We start from the raw sequence: 22794 nt of genomic DNA on the forward strand, positions 1-22794 counted from the left end.
ATTTTGGACATTACTGAATGAGACCTCAGTCTCAGCTATTGATTGCCACCAATTACTATATTTCCACGGCTCTCTGGTTTTCCACTAGTTACCACAGCCACAAAGTCAAAATGTGCTTTTTCGTAAAAGTTAATGAAAACCAAAATGTGCTTTTTGATCTTAATTTAAGGTTAGACATAAGGCTAGCAGTGTGGTTAAGGTTCGGTGAAAAAAAATGTTTTTAAGAAGATACATTTTAGAAATAGGCGGGGATTATGACTTTGGTAACTTGGGACGACCCAGTTTGGCGCTAGCTAGCGCGTGGCGTGCCACAGCACAATTCCGACTCGAGATCAGTGATTGGCTTGACATAATTTTCACATTTTCTATTGGCTGTCTGTCTTGTAATTTAGTACCATGTGCGTGCAACCAAGTTACACAACAGGAAATAAAGTAACAGTTTTGAAGAGTGGAGGTAGCAGACTTTGTCGTACCGCACACATGGAAGTTGGCCAAGCCTTTGAATAGTGCCAGCAGGGAAATATGGAACCGGTAAAAAAAGATGCGAAGACGAATCCATCGGCAACAGCTAATCTTTTCTCCCAGGTATTCTTCTGGTAAGTCAACAACCTTCGCCGCCGGGTTATTGAAAGGAAGCTGAGCTACCCTCTACAGAAAGTCGTTATAGTTGTTACTGAAAGTGTTACTGTTAGGCTATTCGAAAAATCTTTGGTCAATTTTAATTTGAGAGGTTGAACGATTTGCTGTTTAATTAAATTAGGTATAACGTCATAATGAACACTTATAACTTAAAGCACTAGTCTGGTTTATAACACAAAGTGCGTTTTACCCATGTAATTCCATGGTTTCCCCCACTGTGAAATCACAATTTCCGGTTGATTCATACAGTCTTGGATTATGTATGGTGCCAAATAAGATTCCAGTAATTTATGAACCAAGAATATTGTTTGCGCAAACTAGGCTATTAATCCCCATCTCGTTTGTTTCGGATACACTCAGAGGTAAACCTCTGCGAGAAGGGAAAGGATGGATGCCTCGTTTTGAATTGAATGAGACCATCTGTGCCTTATATTTACATTAAAGACGCGCTCCAGCAATTTTTGTTGATTTTTCCAGTTGAAAAACAGTACCCCACCCCACGTATAAATACAGTAATGTACAAATGGGTAAAACAATGTTTTGAGCAAAATCATTTTTTTTTCAGTGCAAATGAGCTCAAAAGGAGACGAGTAGGTATTTAAAACAACGTTTGCTAAGGCATTTGCTGACAATTTGTACATTTTACAAGCACAGTGCACACAGTTGGGTACTAAAGCATTTGCAATAAATGCTTTTTACAAAGACATGCTACCAGTAGGCCTATGTCACAAATAGAGTAGATCGTCTACTGCAGTGGTTCCCAAACTGGGGTCTGCAGTGGGGGCTTGGAGAGGTAGTGGGAGATGAGGAATAACCAAAATTTAAAAATAAAAAGTTGTCGTAGTATAATGCACAAGGTGCAATTTCGAAATTGGGTAGTGCATCATCAGTTTTCCCTCTTGTCGTTGCAGACCTTAGAGCTATGTATAACTTGTCAGGTGATTAGGAAAGTAGTGATGGGGGGAAAACGATAGATCAAAAATAATATCCCGATTATGTAGCTATCGTTTTGACTATCCCAATATTATTTTTGTGCTAGTTTGCTGTAGCTGTACCAAATCTCCAGTATTTTTTTCCCATCATAGCATGTTCTCTATCTTCTTTTTAAATAGGGAGCCAATTAATTTCACCACTTTTTTATTTCCATGACAGATCATAACTCGTTTTCTTATAGTTCTCTCTTGTCCCTCTGCAGCAGACATATGGTGAGCAATATGTTTGGAACATTGAATCACAATAAACTCGCAGTATTGAATCACAATGCATATCATATCGGCACCTAAGAATCAGGATAATATCATATTGTGAGGTCCCTGGTAATTCCCAGCCCTAGATGAAAGGGGGGCATGAGTGAAAAAGTTTAGGACGCACTGGTCTACTGTAGCGTTTCCCAAACTCGGTCCTGGAGCCTCTCGGAGTGCACATTTTTTTTTCCCCCCCTATCATTACACAGTGATTCAAATAACTAACTCATCATCAAGATTTTTTTATTTGAATCAGCTGGGTAGTGCTAGGAAGAAAAAAAACATGCCCCGGGAATGAGTTTGGGAACCTCTGGTCTAGTGCATGCATTGCCCTGCTCGTCCTGAATGTAACAATACATGTATTAAACACTTCTCTACCTCTGTTCTCTTCCCCTTTTCCATATATTCTGTCTTCCCTTTTTCATTAGCTGGCTAAATCCTTTGTTCCGCATTGGATACAAACGAAGGCTAGAGGAAGATGACATGTACAAAGTGCTTCCGGAGGATGGATCTGAGAGTCTGGGAGAGGAACTACAGAGGTATGGCAAATGTATCATTTTGAACCAATACAGAAGTGGCCTGTTGAATTGTTGTTAATTAAGCACAAACATCACCTTAAATAAAACGTAATAGCGGAATCGCCTTCAAACCAGTTGCTTATCGCCCACCTGAGGATGTTTATCCTACCACTACTATACACCAAGCATATTATGAAAGCCATATCCTGTTGGCTGTTTACCCTTTGATAAATGAATGGAAAGGAGTTGCTGCATTTAACCTGTCCTTGTTAATATTTTACATGCTGCCTGTCCTGTCTGCTTTCAAGGACAGTTATAAAAGGAAGCATGCATACCCTCCTGTAAATGACGAGGGGAAAAAATAAACAGTCTTTCAGCATTTCACCAAGACATTGTCAATATTCACCTATCCAACCTGGCCTCGGGGAGATTTATAGGATTTGGAATGTACATTTGTCTCTCTCCATTTAGTATATGTTACCTTAAAAAATGTAAACGGTTATACCACATCATACAACTTGGATGACTGAATGTATCAAGCATCTTGGAGGACATATAGTATTATACATCTTTCTTTGAGACCAGGCTTCTTGTTGCGTTGTTAGCATTTGTGGCTAACGTTAGTGGCTAAAGCAGCAGGTCAGGAGTATTTGCTTAGCAGGTATGGGGAATTTAAGTTGAGGTTAGGGGAAGGGGAAGGGTTAGCTAAAATGCTACAGTTGTCCCCGACATGACTAAAACATGCAACCTTTGCGTTGCTGGACGGACCCATGCTCCCCGACCTACTTTTGTTTCTGTCTTAAGTAACCGGACCATTATTCTATTCGCAACGTAGCGTATCATACTAAATGGAGATACACGCATTTAAATAACATATCCTATGTCTGTTTAAATGTGGTCATGCTGACCAATCCATTGTCTTTATCTAAACAGGGGTGTCAAATATTGCAGTGGGCCCATTTCGGCCCGCAGGTGGTTAGAGTAATATGAACTATTTTAAAATATTGTTTTTGCAGGGAAAACGACATCGATATATTTTAAAATGACAAATCAATGTAGTTACTTCAGAACTATTTAAAGGTGTTCCATGTGTGATCTGGTGACACATTGGTGTGTAATTAGGGCGTCATTCAAGACTGATCTGATGTTTATATTATGAACCTTCAGTGAGTTTCTTTGAGTTACACATTCATACTCTAAAATTCAGACGGAGCAATGGATGCAAACACTGACCATCCATGAGGTCAGAATTATAGTTTTAACCATGTTTTGAAGATGTATAGTGTTGGCTTACAATAACATTGTTTAGACACAGTGGCGTATTTTGTGTTGTGATGGAGTAAGACAGTTCACCTAAGCTCACAAATCAATGGCTATATATCATTAATTGAAATGTAAAGAAATGGATGTACCAATTGTAGATTGCCCCTTTTTAAGTACAATTGTATCACCACATGATGCAATGCAGAATTGAACGTCCAGGTACCTATAGGGATTCCTTGCGTCGTCGGTCCTCAAAAGTCATTGGCAAGGACGTGAGAAATCAAATCATTGCAATTGAGATTCTCCCAAATTAAAATGAAAGCCATCTTTCCTCAGGCACTGGGACCATGAGGTGCAGAAGGCTGCCAAAGATCTCAGGCCTCCCAAACTCACCAAAGTCCTCATCAAGTGCTACTGGAAACCCTACGCAGTGCTGGGGATCTTTACTCTTGTTGAGGTACGTAGAAGAAGAGAAACACAGCCTGTGTAAGACTTACCGGTACCCTGCTAGGGAATTAATGATATCTTAGCCGTATGTTTTATATATATCAAGCTGTGGATTCACCTTATTCTCTGTATTCTCTACCTCTTGTTCCCCCAATAGGAGGTGATTAAGGTGATCCAGCCAGTGTTCTTGGGAAAGCTGATCCAATACTTTGAGAAGTACGATCCTGATAATATGGACACACTGTATGAGGCCTATGGCTACGCTGCTGGTGTCTGTCTGTCCACCCTGATCCTGGCCGTCACGCATCACCTCTACTTCTTCCACGTCCAGAGGACCGGCATGAAGATGCGCGTAGCCATGTGTCACATGATCTACAAGAAGGTCAGTATAAGAGACACATGTCTACAGACCTTTTTTTAAACTGTTTTTTTCAAGGTTGTATCTGATGTCCTGAACTTGAATTTGGCAGACTAAAGGATTGAGATTGCCCTCTAGGGCACATGTCAAACTCATTCCACAGAGGGCAGAGTATCTGTGGGTTTTCGCTCCACCCTTGTACTTGATTGATGAATTAAGGTCACTAAGTAGTAAGGAGCTCCCCTCACCTGGTTGTCTAGGTCTTAATTGAAAGGAAAAACCAAAAACCCGCAGACACTTGGCCCTCCTTGGATTGAGTTTGACACCCCTGCTCTAGGGCAGTATTTCCCAACCCATACGTTTCACATTTTTAGACCTAAACTTGCACACCTGATTCAGTTAGTCAAGGGGTTGATGATTTATAGAGTAATTGAATCCGGTGTGCCAGTTTAGGGCTACATCAAAAATGTGAAGCGACTAGTGGTCCCTGGGGAGAGGGCTTGGAAACACTGCTCTAGGGTATGACTGCCTTTCCAAACTGACATGTAGGTATTTTCTTCTTCGTATTGTGACAAATTACCTGGTTATTTATTGAGTTTTCAATAATTAACTTGGTAATGTATGTGTCACCCCAGGCCCTGTGTCTCAGCAGCTCAGCGATGGGAAAAACAACCACAGGCCAAATAGTGAACCTGCTATCCAACGATGTCAACAAGTTTGATGAGGTATGAATGCATTTATGTAATGCATTTATTTTTTTGTCACTTTGCATATTGCTGACTTAGTGTATTAGCAACAGTAGAAAAAGCTGTTGAAAATGAACCTATACTTTTAAGACCTTTTGATCCACTGTACAGACCCAATCCAATATCAGCTCTGTTACTTCAACCCTGGAAGATTGCCTAAGTCGCACAAGGCTGACTGAGTTGTTAACCTGCATGGTGCCAGGCAAAGTAACACTTGAGTTTTTAAAGTACAGTACTGTGCATTTTGATAAAGGTCAGAGTCACAGGCTTCTCCGGGCACCTGGCAGACAAATTAACATTTTGAGTTGTTACTCCAGTGTTTCCCAATCCTGGTCCTCCAGTACCCCCCAACAGTACACCTTTTTATTGTAACCCTGCACAAGTGCACCTGATTAAACTTGTCAACTAATCATGAAGCCCTCAATGAGTTGAATGAGGTGCGTTTGTCAAGGGCTACTATGAAACTGTGTACTGTTAGGGGTACTCAAGGACCACGGTTGGGAAACACTGCCCTACTCCACCCTCCTGTTTTGTTGCATATTGTGGTCAATGATTCAAAGTCAAGGAAAGATGCTGCTACATATTACTGTTTAGAACATGGCTGAATGGAACGTGCACAGTTGAATTCAGTGACTGTAGCATCAAACTACAGTGTAGATGAAGCAGCCATGTTATAGATGTAACACAGGGGTCTAGAACACGGGTCTACAACTCATGGCTTGTGGGCCACATCAGGCCCATAAGTCACTGTGGTGGCACGCTGGAGGGAATTTGAGACAACTGATGTACCATAACCTCCCAAAATCCTGTTCTTGTTTAGAAACACTCACCCTATGAGTTCCAACACGTGATCCCTCTTGGTTACAGGTGACCATTTTCCTGCACTTCCTATGGGTAGGGCCTCTCCAGGCGGCGGCCGTCCTGGGGCTGCTGTGGGTGGAGATTGGCCCATCATGCCTCGCAGGCATGGCCGTCCTCGTCATCCTTATGCCAACGCAGACCATGTTCGGAAGGCTCTTCTCCAAGTTCAGGTAACACACGATGTAGATAGGAGTCTGAGCTTAAGATTTTCAAAACAAGCAGGGAGGTCAGTGAGTGCCTTTTCTTGCCCAATATGAAACCCTGTGACCAGACCAATTGCTTTATAAACTGATCTTTGGCCTGTTTTTATGATGTGTAATGATTATCCCTAGCATAGACCATATGAGAACATAATCCTAACCCTAGCGTGGACCATAAAAAATGTTATTTCACCTTTATTTAACCAGGTAAGCGAGTTGAGAACAAGTTCTCATTTACAACTGCGACCTGGCCAAGATAAAGCAAAGCAGTGCGACAGAAACAACAACAGAGTTACACATGGAATAAACAAGCATACAGTCAATAACACAATAGGAAAAAAAAAGAACGTCTATACAGTGTGTGCAAATGGTATGAGGAGGTAAGGCAATAAATAGGCCATAGTAGCAAAGTAATTACAATTTAGCAGATTAACACGAGTGGTAGATGAGCAGATGATGATGGTGTGTAAGTAGTGATACTGGTGTGCAAAAGAGCAGAAAAGTAAATAAAAACAATATGGGGGATGAGGTAGGTAGATTGGGTGGGCTATTTACAGATGAACTATGTACAGCTGCAGCGATCGGTTAGCTGCTCAGATAGCTGATGTTTAAAGTTAGTGAGGGAAATGTAAGTCTCCAGCTTCAGTGATTTTTTTTTTTTTTTTTTTTTTTTTGTCATTTGTTTTAGTCACTGGCAGCAGAGAACTGGAAGGAAAGGCAGCCAAAGGGGGTGTTTGCTTTGGAGATGACCAGTGAGATATACCTGCTGGCGCGCGTGCTAGGTGGGTGTTGTTATCGTGACCGGTGAGCTGAGATAAGGCGGAGCTTTACCTAGCCTAGACTTATAGATGACCTGGAGCTAGTGGGTCTGGCAAAGAATATGTAGCGAGTGCCAGGCGACTAGAGCATACAAGTCACAGTGGTGGGTGGTATAAGGGGCTTTGGTGACAAAACGGATGGCACTGTGATAGACTACATCCAATTTGCTGAGTAGAGTATTGGAAGCTATTTTGTAGATGACATCGTCGAGGATCGGTAGGATAGTCAGTTTTACTAGGGTAAGTTTGGCGGCGTGAATGTAGGAGGCTTTGTTGTGAAATAGAAAGCTGATTTCTAGATTTGATTTTGGATTGGAGATGTCTGGAAGGAGAGTTTACAGTCTAGCCAGACACCTAGGTATTCGTAGTTGTCCACGTATTCTAGGTCAGAACCGTCCAGAGTAGTGATGCTAGTCGGGCGGGTGCGGGCAGCGAACGGTTGAAAAGCATGCATTTGGTTTCATTAGTGTTTAAGAGCAGTTGGAGGCCACGGAAGGAGTGTTGTATGACATTGAAGCTCGTTTGGAGGTTAATTAACACAGTGTCCAAAGAAGGGCCAGATGTATACAGAATGGTGTCGTCTGCGTAGGGGTGGATCAGGAAATCACCCGCAGCAAGAGCAACATCGTTGATATATACAGAGAAAAGAGTTGCCCTGAGAATTCAACCCTGTGGCACCCCCATAGACTGCCAGAGGTCCGGACAACAGGCCCTCCGATTTGACACACTGAACTCTGTCTGCGAAGTAGTTGGTGAACCAGGCGAGGCAGTCATTTGAGAAACCAAGGCTATTGAGTCTGCCGATAAGAATACGGTGATTGACAGAGTCGAAAGCCTTGGCCAGGTCGATGAAGATGGCTGCACAGTACTATCTTTTATCGATGGCGGTTATGATATTGTTTAGTACCTTGAGCGTGGCTGAGGTGCACCCATGACCAGCTCGGAAAACAGATGGCACAGCAGAGAAGGTACGGTGGGATTCGAAATGGTCAGTGATCTGTTTTATTAACTTGGCTTTCGAAGACTTTAGAAAGGCAGGGCAGGATGGATATAGGTCTATAACAGTTTGGGTCTACAGTGTCACCCCCTTTGAAGAGGGGGATGACCGTGGCAGCTTTCCAATCTTTAGGGATCTCGGACGATACGAAAGAGCGGTTGAACAGACTGGTAATAGGGGTTGCAACAATGGCGGTGGATAATTTTAGAAGGAGAGGGTCCAGATTGTCTAGCCCAGCTGATTTGTACAGGTCCAGGTTTTGCAGCTCTTTCAGAACATCTGCTATCTGGATTTGGGTGAAGGAGAAGCTGGGAAGGCTTGGGCTGCGGGGGGTGCGGAGCTGTTGGCCGGGGTTGGGGTAGCCAGGAGGAAAGCATGGCCAGCCGTAGAGAAATGCTTATTGAAATTTTCGATTATCATGGATTTATCGGTGGTGACCGTGTTACCTAGCCTCAGTACAGTGGGCAGCTGGGAGGAGGTGCTCTTGTTCTCCATGGACTTTAGTGTCCCAAGACTTTTGAGTCAGAGCTACAGGATGCAAATTTCTGTTTGAAAAAGCTAGCCTTTGCTTTCCTGACTGACTGTGTGTATTGGTTCCTGACTTCCCTGAACAGTTGCATATCGCGGGGACTATTCGACGCTATTGCAGTCCGCCACAGGATGTTTTTGTGCTGGTCAAGGGCAGTCAGGTCTGGAGTGAACCAAGGGCTATATCTGTTCTTAGTTCAATTTTTTTTGAAAGGGGCATGCTTATTTAAGATGGTGAGGAAATTACTTTTAAAGAACGACCAGGCATCCTCGACTGACGGGATGAGGTCAATATCCTTCCAGGATACCCGGGCCAGGTTGATTAGAAAGGCCTGCTAGCAGAAGTGTTTTAGGGAGCGTTTGACAGTGATGAGGGGTGGTCATTTGACCGCGGACCCATAGCAGATGCAGGCAATGAGGCAGTGATCGCTGAGATCCTGATTGAAAACAGCAGAGGTGTATTTGTAGGGCAAGTTGGTCAGGATATAATTTATAAGGGTGCCCATGTTTACGGATTTAGGGTTGTACCTGGTGGTTTCCTTGATAATTTGTGTGAGATTGAGGGCATCTAGCTTAGATTGTAGGACTGCTGGGGTGTTAAGCATATCCCAGTTTAGGTTGCCTAACAGAACGAACTCTGAAGATAGATGGGAGGCAATCAATTCACACATGGTGTCCAGGGCACAGCTGGGAGTTGAGGGGGGTCTATAACAGATGGCAACAGTGAGACTTATTTCTGGAGAGATTCATTTTTAAAATTAAATGCTTGAACTGTTTGGGCATAGACCTGGAAAGTATGACAGAACTTTGCAAGCTATCTCTGCAGTAGATTGCAACTCCTCCCCCTTTGGCAGTTCTAGCTTGACGGAAAATGTTGTAGTTTGGTATGGAAATTCATAAGCCAGGATTCAGACACGGCGAGGACATCAGGGTTGGCGGAGTGTGCTAAAGCCGTGAGTAAAACAAACTTCGGGAGGAGGCTTCTGATGTTAACATGCATGAAACCAAGGTTTTTTTGATTACAGAAGTCAACAAATGAGTGCCTGGGGACACGCAGGGCCTGGGTTGGCCTCCACATCACCCGAGGAACAAAGGAGGAGTAGGATGCCTAAAGGATAGCAAAACTGGTCGTCTAGTGCGTTGGGGACAGAATAAAAGGAGCAGATTTCTGGGTGTGGTAGAATAGATTCAGGGCATAATGTGCAGATGGGTATGGTGGGGTGCGGGTACAGTGGAGGTAAGTCCAGGCACTGAGGGATGATAAGAGAGGTTGCATCTCTGGACATGCTGCTTATACTGGGTGAGGTCACCGCATGTGTGGGAGGTGGGACAAAGGAGGTATCTGAGGCATGTACAGTGGGACTAGGGGCTCCGCAGTAAACTAAAACAATAACTATCCTAAACAACAGTATCCAAGGCATATTGAAATTTTGAGAGAGACATAAAGCAATAACAGGTGTTGATTGGGAGAGCTAGCTAAGACAACAGGTAAGACAACAGCTAATCAGCTAAGACAACAACAGAGAAAATGTCGATGAATGAGCAGAGAGGGTTGGTTAACTACACACAGGGCCTGAGTTCGGGGCTAGGGCCGACAGATAAACAAAGGTAAACAAAGTGGAGTACCGTGATAAATTAACATTCCAGCAGGCATCCGCTATGTAGCCATGTGATCATAGGGTCCAGTGTACAGCAATAGACGGAACAGGGAAGCCGCATGGTAGTTGTTGCTACGCTAGCACGCGGGACGCCTAACCCTAGCGTGGACCATGTGAGGGCACAATTGGCTGTCTTGTCAATAAACCAAGATTGTCTAAGAAATATATATATGTATGTATGTATGTATGTATGTATATATGTATGTATATGTGGTCTTTTTTAACCTAATGCAGGGATCATCAACTAGATTCAGCTGCGGGATGATTTTTTATTTTTCTTGAGCAGATGTTCAGGGGGCTGGAAAACAATTACATTTGTAGACTGTAAATTGGCTGCAAGAAGCCGAAACAGATATATTTGACTAAATCATAGTAATTTCAAACCTTACTTACATTTGTATACAATCATATGTATCTCTCTATTATGCGTGGGAATACTTTGGAACAGATTTTCAAAAATAAAATAGCTGGGGGGTTGAGGAACCCAGACCTAATATATGACTGTCCTTTCCTTGCAGGAGTAAAACAGCTGCCTTGACTGACAATAGGATACGCACAATGAATGAAGTGGTGTCTGGAATCAGGATCATCAAAATGTATGCCTGGGAGAAGCCCTTCTCAGCACTCGTCAATGAAGTCAGAAGGTAAAAGAAAAAGTGTAACATTGAAGCTTTTGAACTGATCCCACTGCACAGAACAAACTCAATATTGAGATAGTGTTAGATTTGTAGATATTGTTACTGTAATAAGGCATAACAAGTGATATTGTCCAAAGCCCATTACAGATTGTGAAATGTTATTTCAAGAATTCTCTGTTATCACCCATGATTCATTTCAGCTGGTTGTTCTGTTAGGATTGCTGACGTGAGTGAAAGTCCCATGGTGTGTTTTAACCAAAGACCTTCCTCTTCTTGTAATTTTTCTGTGATGAGGGATCGACACCAACAATAGCTTCTTGTGAAGATGTTTAAGGAAACTGTCAAACACACTAACTACATTGTCTCTCCTGAGGGTTTGTCCAGACATTTTAGATAGACTCAATGCATTGTCTAGATAATCTTATCTAGTACTTTGTGCCAAAGTAACACTGACACAAATGTATAAGTTATACAAACATACAGTTGTCAGTCAAATCGACTGAAATGGTAGTGATTACCACTCAAGCCTAATAAAGGGTTATACTGGGGTATTTTGAAAAAATCATACCGCGGGTATTTCAAAATACCCCGGTATAATTAGGCTTGGGTGGTAATCACTAGGATTTGACTGACAACTGTATGTTTGTATAACTTATACATTTGTGTGTATATATACAGTGGGGAGAAGAAGTATTTGATACACTAACGATTTTGCAGGTTTTCCTACTTACAAAGCATGTAGAGGTCTGTAATTTTTATCATAGGTACACTTCAACTGTGAGAGACGGAATCTAAAACAAAAATCCAGAAAATCACATTGTATGATTTTTAAGTAATTCATTTGCATTTTATTGCATGACATAAGTATTTGATCACCTACCAACCAGTAAGAATTCCGGCTCTCACAGACATGTTAGTTTTTCTTTAAGAAGCCCTCCTGTTCTCCACTCATTACCTGTATTAACTGCACCTGTTTGAACTCGTTACCTGTATAAAAGACACCTGTCCACACACTCAATCAAACAGACTCCAACCTCTCTACAATGGCCAAAAACAGAGTGCTGTGTAAGGACATCAGGGATAAAATTGTAGACCTGCGAAAGGCTGGAATGGGCTACAGAACAATAGGCAAGCAGCTTGGTGAGAAGGCAACAACTGTTTGCGCAATTATTCGAAAATGGAAGAAGTTCACGATGACTGTCAATCACCCTCGGTCTGGGGCTCCATGCAAGATCTCACCTCGTGGGGCATCAATGATCATGAGGAAGGTGAGGGATCAGCCCAGAACTACACGGCAGGACCTGGTCAATGACCTGAAGAGAGCTGGGACCACAGTCTCAAAGAAAACCATTAGTAACACACTACGCCGTCATGGATTAAAATCCTGCAGCGCACGCAAGGTCCGCCTGCTCAAGCCAGCGCATGTCCAGGCCCGTCTGAAGTTTGCCAATGACCATCTGGATGATCCAGAGGAGGAATGGGAGAAGGTCATGTGGTCAGATGAGACAAAAATAGAGCTTTTTGGTCTAAACTCCACTCGCCGTGTTTGGAGGAGGAAGAAGGATGAGTACAACACCAAGGACACCATCCCAACCGTGAAGCATGGAGGTGGAAACATCATTCTTTGGGGATGCTTTTCTGCAAAGGGGACAGGACGACTGCACCGTATTGAGGGGAGGATGGATGGGGCCATGGATCGCGAGATCTTGGCCAACAACCTCCTTCCCTCAGTAAGAGCATTGAAGATGGGTCGTGGCTGGGTCTTCCAGCATGACAACGACCCGAAACACACAGCCAGGGCAACTGAGTGGCTCCGTAAGAAGCATCTCAAGGTCCTGGAGTGGCCTAGCCAGTCTCCAGACCTGAACCCAGTAGAAAATCTTTGGAGGGAGCCAAAAGTCCGTATTGCCCAGCGACAGCCCCGAAACCTGAAGGTCTGTATGGAGGAGTGGGCCAAAATCCCTGCTGTAATGTGTGCAAACCTGGTCAAGAACTACAGGAAACGTATGATCTCTATAATTGCAAACAAAGGTTTCTGTACCAAATATTAAGTTCTGCTTTTCTGATGTATCAAATACTGATGTCATGCAATAAAATGCAAATTAATTACTTAAAAATCATACAATGTGATTTTCTGGATTTCTGTTTTAGATTCCATCTCTCACAGTTGAAGTGTACCTATGATAAAAATTACAGACCTCTACATGCTTTGTAAGTAGGAAAACCTGCAAATGTATCAAATACTTGTTCTCCCCACTCTGTGTGTGTATATATATATATATATAATTTATTTCACTCAGAGGCTAATTATTAGGTACACCCCTCTAGTACCGGGTCGGACCCCACTTTTCCAGAACAGTCTGAATTCTTCTGAGATTGGAAACTTTGCTCAATTAGTATCAAAAGACTTAACGTGTGCCAGGAAAACATTCCCCACACCATTACAACACCGCCACCAGCCTGTACCGTTGACACCAGGCAGGATGGGGCCGTGGGCGCATGCTGCTTATGCCAAATCCTGACTACCGTTGGACCAGGCAATGTTTTTCCACTCCTCAATTATCCAGTGTTGGTGATAGTATGCCCATTGGAGCCACTTCTTGTTTTTAGCTGATAGGAGTGGAACCCCAGTGTGGTTGTCTGCTGCAATAACCCACCCGTGTCAAGGACTGACGAGTTGTGTGTTCCGAGATGCCGTTCTGCACACCACTGTTGTACTGCACCGTTATTTGCCTGTTTGTGGCCCCCTGTTAGCTTGCATGATTCATACCATTCTCATTCGGCCTCATCAACTACCTGTTTTCGCTCACAGGACTGCCACTGACTGGATGTTTTTTTGACAGTCGCACCATTCTCGGTAACCCTAGTCCCTGTCGTTTCTGAGATACTGGAATCGGCCCACCTGGCACCGACGATCATACCACGCTCAGAGTCTCTTAGGTCACTCGCTTTGCCCATTCTAACGTTCAATTGAACAGTAACTGAATGCCTCGATGTCTGCCTGCTTTATATAGCAAGCCACGGCCATGTGAATTACTGTCTGTAGAAGCTAACCATTTATGTGAACGGGGTGGTGTACCTAATTAAACTGGACACTGAGTGTATATAATTTTTTAAATAAATACCTGCAGTCATCTTGTGCACTAGGTTAATAGATAAAGCAGATCGTGTTCTTCATCTCGCCTGTTTGTTTTTTCATTATGAAGCCCTTCCCCAAAGCAGCTGATTGAGCCAATCATGGTATGTTTGTTTACAAAGAGCACACAGAGTTAACGGAAGCTTTCGCGACGACTGTTGTCCAGCGCAAGAGAGGTGAAGTTCAAGTTACGCTTGAAATTCACAACTGTTTGCCAGCTAAATATCTTATAGCTATACGTTTAACTTTTAGTTCTCTCCAACTCAGGGATCCAGCTATGTATTTGGTTTGCTAACTTGCTAGCTAAGTGGTTAGCCTGCAAGATCAAGCTTCTTGGTTACAGCAGAGACAATAAATCCCCTCCTGGATCAAGATCCCTGCTGTCTAATATTTGTTTTGTGTGTGCACCAAACCATTTAAGATAGTTGTACAGCTTTATGAGCTGGGGTGTCTGTCCTTGCAATTTGTTTATGTTGACTTGCACTTGTTAACAATTAGCAAGCGTCCACTATGGGAATACATTAGATTTTTTTACTGTTTGAAAATAAATGGTGGCCCCTTGTGTGCACTGCCGGTAACACCATACCCCAGTATGGTACGGAAGCGGCATGAAAATCTGGATGCCGCCCAACCCTACTTTTCATAACCACCACCATTGCCTGGTGTGGTATTGCTAGTGGGCCTCTGACACATAACCACCATGTACACTGAGTGTACAAAACATTAAGGACACCTGCTCTTTCCACAACAGACTGACCAGGTGAAAGCTATGAACCCTTATTGATGTCACTTGTTATATCCACTTCTATCGGTGTTGATGAAAGGGAGGAGACAGCTTAAATAAGTATTTTTAAGCCTTGAGCCAATTGAGACATGGCTTGTGTATGCATGCCATTCAGAGGGTGACTGGGCAAGACAAAATATTTAAGTGCCTTTTGAACGGGGTATGGTAGTAGGTGCTATGCACACCGGTTTGTGTCAAGAACTGCAACGCTGCTGAGTCTCACGCTGAACAGTTTCCTGTGTGTATCAAGAACGGTCCACCACCCAATGAATTGAGGCTCTTCTGAGGGCAAAAGGGGGGTGCAACTCAATATTAAGGTGACCTTCATATTTTGTACACTCCGTGGATACTATGATGTCCTAAAATGGACAACGGATCACAGAGCTGGCACAAAGCCACTGGCATGTTAACAGGTGTCGACAAGCGCTGTCACAGCTTCCTCACCTCAGAGCTGTGACATGGACATGCTACTACTATCCAGTCATAAGGCTGTCTAAATCTCTGTCACCTGCCTGTTAGTATAAGGAGAACAGGGTGTCCATGGTTCTTCCCAGTGATCTAAATTGCTCAGATTGAGTATTTTTATAATAGGGCTACGTAGGGATTCCTTAAGCAGTGGTTCTTAATGTCACCAAGTGACTCTGTGGTGCACATCGGCCCTGTTTTTGAAGTCTGGACAGCAACAACCTCTCCCCACGCAACAGGACAACCCCTGCTCTTCTCCCTCTGAATATCCATGCATGTTTACACATACTCACAGGGCTAAGATAAGGGGCCAGCCGCCAGATGAACCAACGCAGTCATCAAAGCCATGTTATCAGTGTGTCTTCTTCCTGGTTTTCATGTAGCATCCCCAGGCGTTCTCTGTGGTCTTCATTCGAGTGTGTGTGTTGAAATGCTTCCAGGGTTTGTTTTTGTTACGGAATGCCTCTCTCTCACCCCCCCCCCCCCCCCCAGGAAAGAGATCTCCAAGATCATGTCGAGCTCCTACCTGCGAGGCCTCAACATGGCCTCCTTCTTTGCGGCCAGTAAGATCATAGTCTTCATCACCTTCACCGTCTACGTCCTCCTGGGGAACACCATCTCAGCCAGCCGGGTGTTTGTGACCGTGTCTTTGTACAGTGCCGTCCGCCTCACCGTCACCCTCTTCTTCCCCTCGGCCGTAGAGAAACTGGCTGAGACGCGCATCAGCGTCCGCAGGATCAAGGTATTTAAATACATGTGAGCTTTTTAAATGGTTGCATTCTCCGAAGGAGTTTTTGTGCTATCATATGGTAATGTTTTCCTGGGAAGCACACAGTATCTGTAGTTAATCCAAGGTAGAGATGCTATGACGCATTGTCCCTTGTTAAAAAGAATCCATGTGAACTGCAGATCTAAGCGCTGCTGCTGATATGAATCACATTCTTTCTTGGGTGGTTTTCATCCAACAAGTTGTTGTGGTTATTTTGCATTACTTTATGCATTATCTCTTGACATATGTATTATCTTTCTGTGTGAACCATGCAATACCAGAGCTCTGTTGAAGTTGAGCAAGGCTCGTCTTCTGCACGTGTTGGCTTCTGACAGTGCAGGTGTCGTCTCTGCGCTGGGTTCCTTTTTAGATGTGCTGTACTGACAGTTGCCTGGATGCCAATGTGAAACACAAGTCCCAGCTCTGGCTGATCCCCTAAGACTCATTATGTAATCATGTCACATTATCATGCTTTATGATCAGTGACTGTAAAATCATCATGGGACTTATCTGAGCCACAGCCAGGCTTTACATTACTGTATGTCATCTGATTGTTCAAAGCCAGGGACGTAACAGGCATCATTGCAATCAAGATCCTCAAGTTGTTGAATGTGTCATCTCGATCCAACACGATTGTAAACAAAGTCTCGGGTCCATCTCGATGTGGGAGTTTTGTTAACATAAGGAGACATGGCTGTATATCACTATTGAACTCTTGGTGAACTATTGTTTCCAATCTCAGACTTTTCTCCTGTTGGATGAGATTGTGAAAAGCAACCATGGATTTCTCCAGGAGGAGAAGCAGGAGCCCTCTGTGGAGATCCAGGACCTGATTTGCTACTGGGACAAGGTGAATGTTCAACTACTGCCACCCAGACTCCTAGATACACCTACAGTACCGTTTACTGCTATCACAAACACCTTTATTACAGCTTGACGCTACGTGTGTGTGTACAGTGAGCTCAAAGTAGACAGAGAAATGTTTTATTGTTTTGGCTCTCTAATCCAGCACTTTGGATTTGAAATGATACACTGACTGGGGTTAAAGTGCAGACTGTCAGCTTTAATTTGAGGGTATTTTCACCCATATCGGGTGAACCGCTTAGAAATTACAGCACTTTTTGTTCATAGTCCTCCCATTTTAGGGGACCAAAGGTATTTATAAACAAATTCACTTGTGTATTAAACTTGTGAGTCTACAAACATTTTGGATGCATTTGCTGTTTTGGTTGTTTCAGATTATTTTGTGCCCAATAGAAATTAATGGTAAATAATGTCACTTATTGTAAATAAGAATAGAATATGTTTCTAAACACTTCTACATTAATGTGGATGCTAACATGATTATGGATAGTCCTGAATGATTTGTGATAAAGTTAGCTCATACCCCCCCCCAAGACATGCTAACCTCTCACCATTACAATAACAAGGCAGGTTAGCATTTGTATATTTACGCATTTTGGAGCTCACTCTTATAATAAAGTGTAACCTGAAATGACCCCTCTCTCGCTCTGTACAGAGTCAGGACGCCCCGTCTCTCCAGAACCTGTCACTCACAGTAAAGTCAGAGCAGCTCGTCGCTGTCATTGGACCTGTGGGGGCTGGAAAGGTCAGAGGTCATGTTTCTTAGCTTGGTGTGCCAGCCTATTACATCACTGTATGAGGACCGCCAACGTAGCGAGAGGGAAGTAAGCCAACTGGAATCTATATTTAGCTACAGTGTGAATCAGAAAACGGTTTTGCAGGATGTGTAAACATTGATGTTCTCTCCTCTTACTGTGACATAGTGCCTGCCTTTGTGTACACTGAGTGTACAAAACATTATGAATACCTGCTCTATCCATGACAGATTGGCCAGGTGAATCCAGGTCAATGCTGATGCCTTATTGATGTCACTTGTTAAATCCAACTCAATATTGGGAAGGTGTTCCTAATGTTTTGTACACTCAGTGTATGTTCTTATCATGCTCACCTGTTCCCCCTTCACATTTCCCACAGTCCTCTCTGCTCAGCGCCATCCTGGGGGAGCTGCCTCACGACAAGGGGGTGTTGAAGGTCAAAGGTCAGCTGACCTACGCCTCCCAGCAGCCCTGGGTGTTCCCCGGAACCATCCGCAGCAACATCCTGTTTGGCAAAGAGCTCCATCCTCAGAAGTATGAGAAGGTCCTGAGAGCCTGCGCCCTCAAGAGGGTAAGACACACTGGGTGGAGTTCTCATTGTATTTAACGCTGGGAGATTGCTAAATGCAAGGATTGGTGAAGCTCCATTGTGAACGTTGGATCTCTTGAACTTTGACTGCAAAGAGCACCAACACCTTGGGCTCTAGGTGGTACGCCTTTCATCAGAGCTGTCAACACTCGTACATGAACACATACAAGCTCTGTCCCCTCTGCCCTATTGAACACAATGTGAGACTAGATTCACGCTCTCACAACCACATCCCATGAAACGGACATCTGCTCTACAAACACACTTCCTCTTTGATCGGAGGACTGGACTTTCAGCCACACATTCACTTGCCATGGAGAATACTTCAAACACACAGAAATCTGTCATTTTACTTCCCCAGCCATGCACTCTGTAACACTGTCCTCTTTCACGGTGTACAAACTGCATTCCCTCTGTGTGTGGAAGATCATGTCCTACACATAGTCATTATGGTCCTCCTGTTTGAGGGATTGTGATGGTTGTGGGTCCTATTAACCCCTGTCGTCTCTGTTGTCCCTTCTGTGTTCAGGACATGGAGCTGCTGCCAGACGGGGACTTGACATTGATAGGGGACAGAGGAGCCACCCTCAGTGGGGGACAGAAAGCTAGAGTGAACCTGGCCCGGTAAGACCACAGCTCCACTTCAACTCATTTCTACTCTGGTATGAGGTACTTTCTATAGATGAATATCCTCCAGTCTCTATCTGAAAGCCTTGTTGTGTCTCAGGGCTGTGTACCAGGATGCTGATATCTACCTGCTGGACGACCCTCTAAGTGCTGTGGATGCTGAGGTTGGGAGACACCTGTTTGAACAGTGAGTGAACCACAGTTTCAGCTAAACACGTTTTTTTATTTTTACAACTGAATAGAGTGATGCAATACACTGATAGGACTTTGCTCTCAGTACACCGTCTCAACATGACTGTAAAAGAGCAAAACAATAGAGAACACAACCGACTGGGCACACACTGGTTGTTTCCACGTCATGAAATGATGAACTACTGACTTACTGAAGCATAAACTGGAATATGTACAGTAGTTCCACTATTGTTCTGGGGCGTTATGAAGGGTTCTGTTCCTGCTCCTGTCCCCCAGTCGTTTGTTGGTGGCTAGTGATTTATCTGGCAGAGTAGCAGCAAGTCTGGAGTGCTCTGTTCCTACCTCCCTGAGGTCTCCATCAAAGCAGCCCTAGGCTCTGGAAGGCAGGAAAAGGAGTGGTGCTGCTGTCAGGGACACAATGGCAACAGAGCCCTACTCTACCTTATCCTGTCACATGACATGGTCCCCTGAAAGTGTTCCTAATGGAACCAGCAGGGCAGTGATGAGCAGTGGGCTGCACTTCTACTGTGCAGGGCTCACTTTTACAAAAAGCTATAACGCTATTGAAACGTGTTCTAACCATTGTAAGAGTAAATCTGTGTTTTTGGTGTGGCCTCTTCTAGCGAACAGCGTTCAGATTCCCTTTGCGGTAGTCTACTTAAGCTTTGTGTAGCCAGTTTGAGGTCTGTGTTGATGTGTTCATTTTGTTAAAAAAAATGTTTTTGCTTTTAGTGTTGATTAGGAACTGTGTCGAAAATGCCAATACTTGTGAGCTGGCCCTAGTGATTGGCCCTGTTTGATAGGTGACAATCTCCAATTTGCCCACATGAGTCTGGTACTCTGAAAAGTTGGACAGGGTTGGCAGGTCTGCTGTCATCTGACTGTCTCCATGTGTCTGTATCCTGTCTGTCTCTCCGTGTGTGTCCAGGTGTATCTGTGGTATTCTGAAGAATAAGCCCCGCATCCTGGTCACCCACCAGTTGCAGTACCTCCAAGCAGCCGACCAGATCCTCGTCCTCAAGGAGGTGTGTTCCTGGCAGGGTTTAACATTCTACATATGCTTTAAGACCACATAGGAGCACGCATGCACTACCCTGTGCTTAAGTTTAATGCAGGACCTGTGCCTGCAAGCACGGGGGAGATGTGTTACCATGGGTTACACTGTAAACACACATAGGAACACCTGTATAATTGCACACAGACAAGACTTATACATTACATACAGACTCCAGGTGGGGTGTGACTTTCGTGTGTCTGTTTCAGGGTCACATGGTGGCAAGGGGGACGTACAGCGAACTCCAGCGGTCTGGGGTCGACTTCACCTCCCTGCTGAAGAGGGAAGAGGAGGGGCCACAAGCCCCAGGGGCGGAGACTGAAAGCCGCTCGCCACGCAGCCGCACCCTCTCCCAGAATTCTGTGGTCTCCCACACCTCCTCCATACGTTCTGTTAAAGATGGAACTGAACAGCTTCCGGTGGGTCCCGCCCAAGAAAGTTACCTGTGCTTGCTCTTTTTGTCCACAAGAAGGCAGTGCGTACAAACTTTTAGAAGAAGTTTGCCAGACACAGCAAAGTCCGTCACACGCAATATCTCAGACAGCACTGACCCGATTTTGACGACACTTGGGTGAATGATGTCTTGCCATAGAGATCCGGCATTTACACAATTACACTGATTTGGCCCAAGGCAGTAGCTATAATAAGACTGAAGTTCTTTAGTCACAAGCTATATCTCAATTGGCACGAGAGGGAGGAAGGGGGCACTGCATTATTCGTGGGGGACAGTGTTTACTGTTGCCTTGTAATTTTAGTAGAAGCTATGCAAGCCACAGCAAAGTACATGTCGTACTTTCCTTAAAAAAACAAGTGAATTTGTATCTTGTTGACATGCTCAGATTCCCCAACACAGGGGTTGTGTAAGTTCTCAACGTCCCTCGTGCTTGAACCTCTACAGAGTTGATCCTACACAGAGTGCACAAAATGACTCACTTAACATCATGTTGCACAGATGTCATTTTATTTGCAGTGGCTTTAATGAATAAACCCCAATAAATCCTATGATGTTTGTGTGTAATGCAGGCAGAGACTGTCCAGACAGTAGTCGAGGAGAGCCGCTCGGAGGGGACCATCGGCGTCAGCCTCTATGTCAAGTACCTGAAGGCAGGCGCCAACATCCTGGTGTTGATAGGAGTTGTATTACTCCAGTTCCTAGCTCAGGTAATGACATCATAACCCCAGTACAACTACATGGTCAAAAACAGCACTAGTAGTGTGGAAGAAACTCAATCTGATGACGACTTCATTAAATGATATAGGTCTAGTAACATACTTATGTTTCTGTGTGCAGGCAGCATATATTCTGCAGGACTGGTGGTTGGCATATTGGTAAGACATACTTTCACTGTTCATTTCCAGTCATGCAACTGTCATGTTACCCTTTTAACATGCTGTGTTGGGCCTGGCTCTCTGCTTTAGCTCTGTCTCCTCTGTGATTGACAGGGCAGGAGAGCAGGAGAAGCTCAACGTTAATGGCACTGTGACCGTCCAAAATGGTGTCAACGTCACTGAAGAGCTGAACCTGGATTTCTACCTCGGCATTTACGCAGGTGAGACACAGTGGAAACCCTACTCGGGGAGTTGTTTTGCTACTCCTAGAATAGTGTCATGCAGGCTCTTTCTTCCTCCATAACCTTTGTGTGTGTTACAAAATGTGTGCTTCAAAATGTGACATCCTAAAATGGGAATTCTGTGTGTTCAGGTTTGACTGGAGCAACTCTCATCTTTGGCTTTGCCAGGAGTCTGGTGATGTTCAATGTGCTGGTGAAAGCTGCTCAGTCTCTGCACAACCGCATGTTCAACTCTATCCTCCGGACACCTGTACGCTTCTTTGACATCAACCCAATTGGTGAGCCATAAGCCATGCACAAACTGGAACATATAGGGAAAGCAATTTTCTGTTGCTAAAGTTTTGTGTTGAGAGATGCTGCATTTGTGTTTACTTAAGGTCAGACATAATATATCTGTAGACAAAGTTTTTAAATTCCTGGTGTTTTCTCCTCGTGTCCCAGGAAGAGTCCTCAACCGCTTCTCTAAGGACATCGGCCAACTGGACGCGGCCTTACCTTGGACCTTTGTGGACTTCATTCAGGTGATCCACGACACATTTTGGCCCTGCATCTTCACAAGGTATTTACTATTCGATCACCAGTTAACCTGTTCCCTCTCCTCTGGTTATGTCTTTGGGGCTGTTTTCCTGAGTAGATATTCCTGCAGATCATCGGCGTGATCGCTGTAGCGGCCTCCGTCATCCCCTGGATCCTTATCCCGTTGGTTCCACTTGTCATCGTCTTCCTGTTCCTGAGACGCTACTTCCTGCAGACGTCACGAGATGTCAAGCGCCTGGAATCCACCAGTGAGTGCCAGTGGCCTTTTTTGCTTTATAGTGTGTGTGCGCTCGCGCACATGGATAGTAATCAGTAACCAAGTGTGTCTCTGCAGCTCGGAGTCCAGTCTTCTCCCACCTGTCCTCGTCCCTCCAAGGTCTGTGGACGATCCGAGCCTTCAGAGCTGAGGAGAGATTCCAGAACACCTTTGACGCTTATCAGGATCTGCACTCAGGTGGTTCTCCTTTCAATGCTGCCTTACTTCCATTTTGTTTGTCTCCAATGGTTCTAAGTACATTGGGTAGAATGTATATGTG

General features: G+C 44.2%; 1 protein-coding gene across 1 annotated transcript in view; it reads left to right on the plus strand.

The window, feature by feature from the left end:
• The first annotated feature begins 313 nt into the window (after nt 1-313).
• LOC129859686 (ATP-binding cassette sub-family C member 4-like) overlaps nt 314-22794 on the plus strand; it is a 28152-nt gene continuing 5671 nt past the window's right edge. The window contains exons 1-22 of the mRNA XM_055929753.1: nt 314-596; nt 2312-2422; nt 4001-4121; nt 4269-4493; nt 5105-5194; nt 6083-6246; nt 10796-10921; nt 15793-16042; nt 16812-16919; nt 17589-17678; nt 18068-18259; nt 18807-18901; nt 19005-19091; nt 20025-20121; nt 20360-20569; nt 21174-21311; nt 21442-21479; nt 21594-21700; nt 21853-21999; nt 22163-22242; nt 22356-22506; nt 22593-22712. Coding sequence (XP_055785728.1) covers nt 523-596; nt 2312-2422; nt 4001-4121; nt 4269-4493; nt 5105-5194; nt 6083-6246; nt 10796-10921; nt 15793-16042; nt 16812-16919; nt 17589-17678; nt 18068-18259; nt 18807-18901; nt 19005-19091; nt 20025-20121; nt 20360-20569; nt 21174-21311; nt 21442-21479; nt 21594-21700; nt 21853-21999; nt 22163-22242; nt 22356-22506; nt 22593-22712 — 2821 coding nt within the window. The 5' untranslated portion in view covers nt 314-522. The remainder of the gene's footprint in view (nt 597-2311; nt 2423-4000; nt 4122-4268; nt 4494-5104; nt 5195-6082; nt 6247-10795; nt 10922-15792; nt 16043-16811; nt 16920-17588; nt 17679-18067; nt 18260-18806; nt 18902-19004; nt 19092-20024; nt 20122-20359; nt 20570-21173; nt 21312-21441; nt 21480-21593; nt 21701-21852; nt 22000-22162; nt 22243-22355; nt 22507-22592; nt 22713-22794) is intronic.

The sequence above is a fragment of the Salvelinus fontinalis genome, chromosome 7 (genome assembly GCF_029448725.1).
Source record: "Salvelinus fontinalis isolate EN_2023a chromosome 7, ASM2944872v1, whole genome shotgun sequence".
Lineage (NCBI taxonomy): Eukaryota > Metazoa > Chordata > Actinopteri > Salmoniformes > Salmonidae > Salvelinus > Salvelinus fontinalis.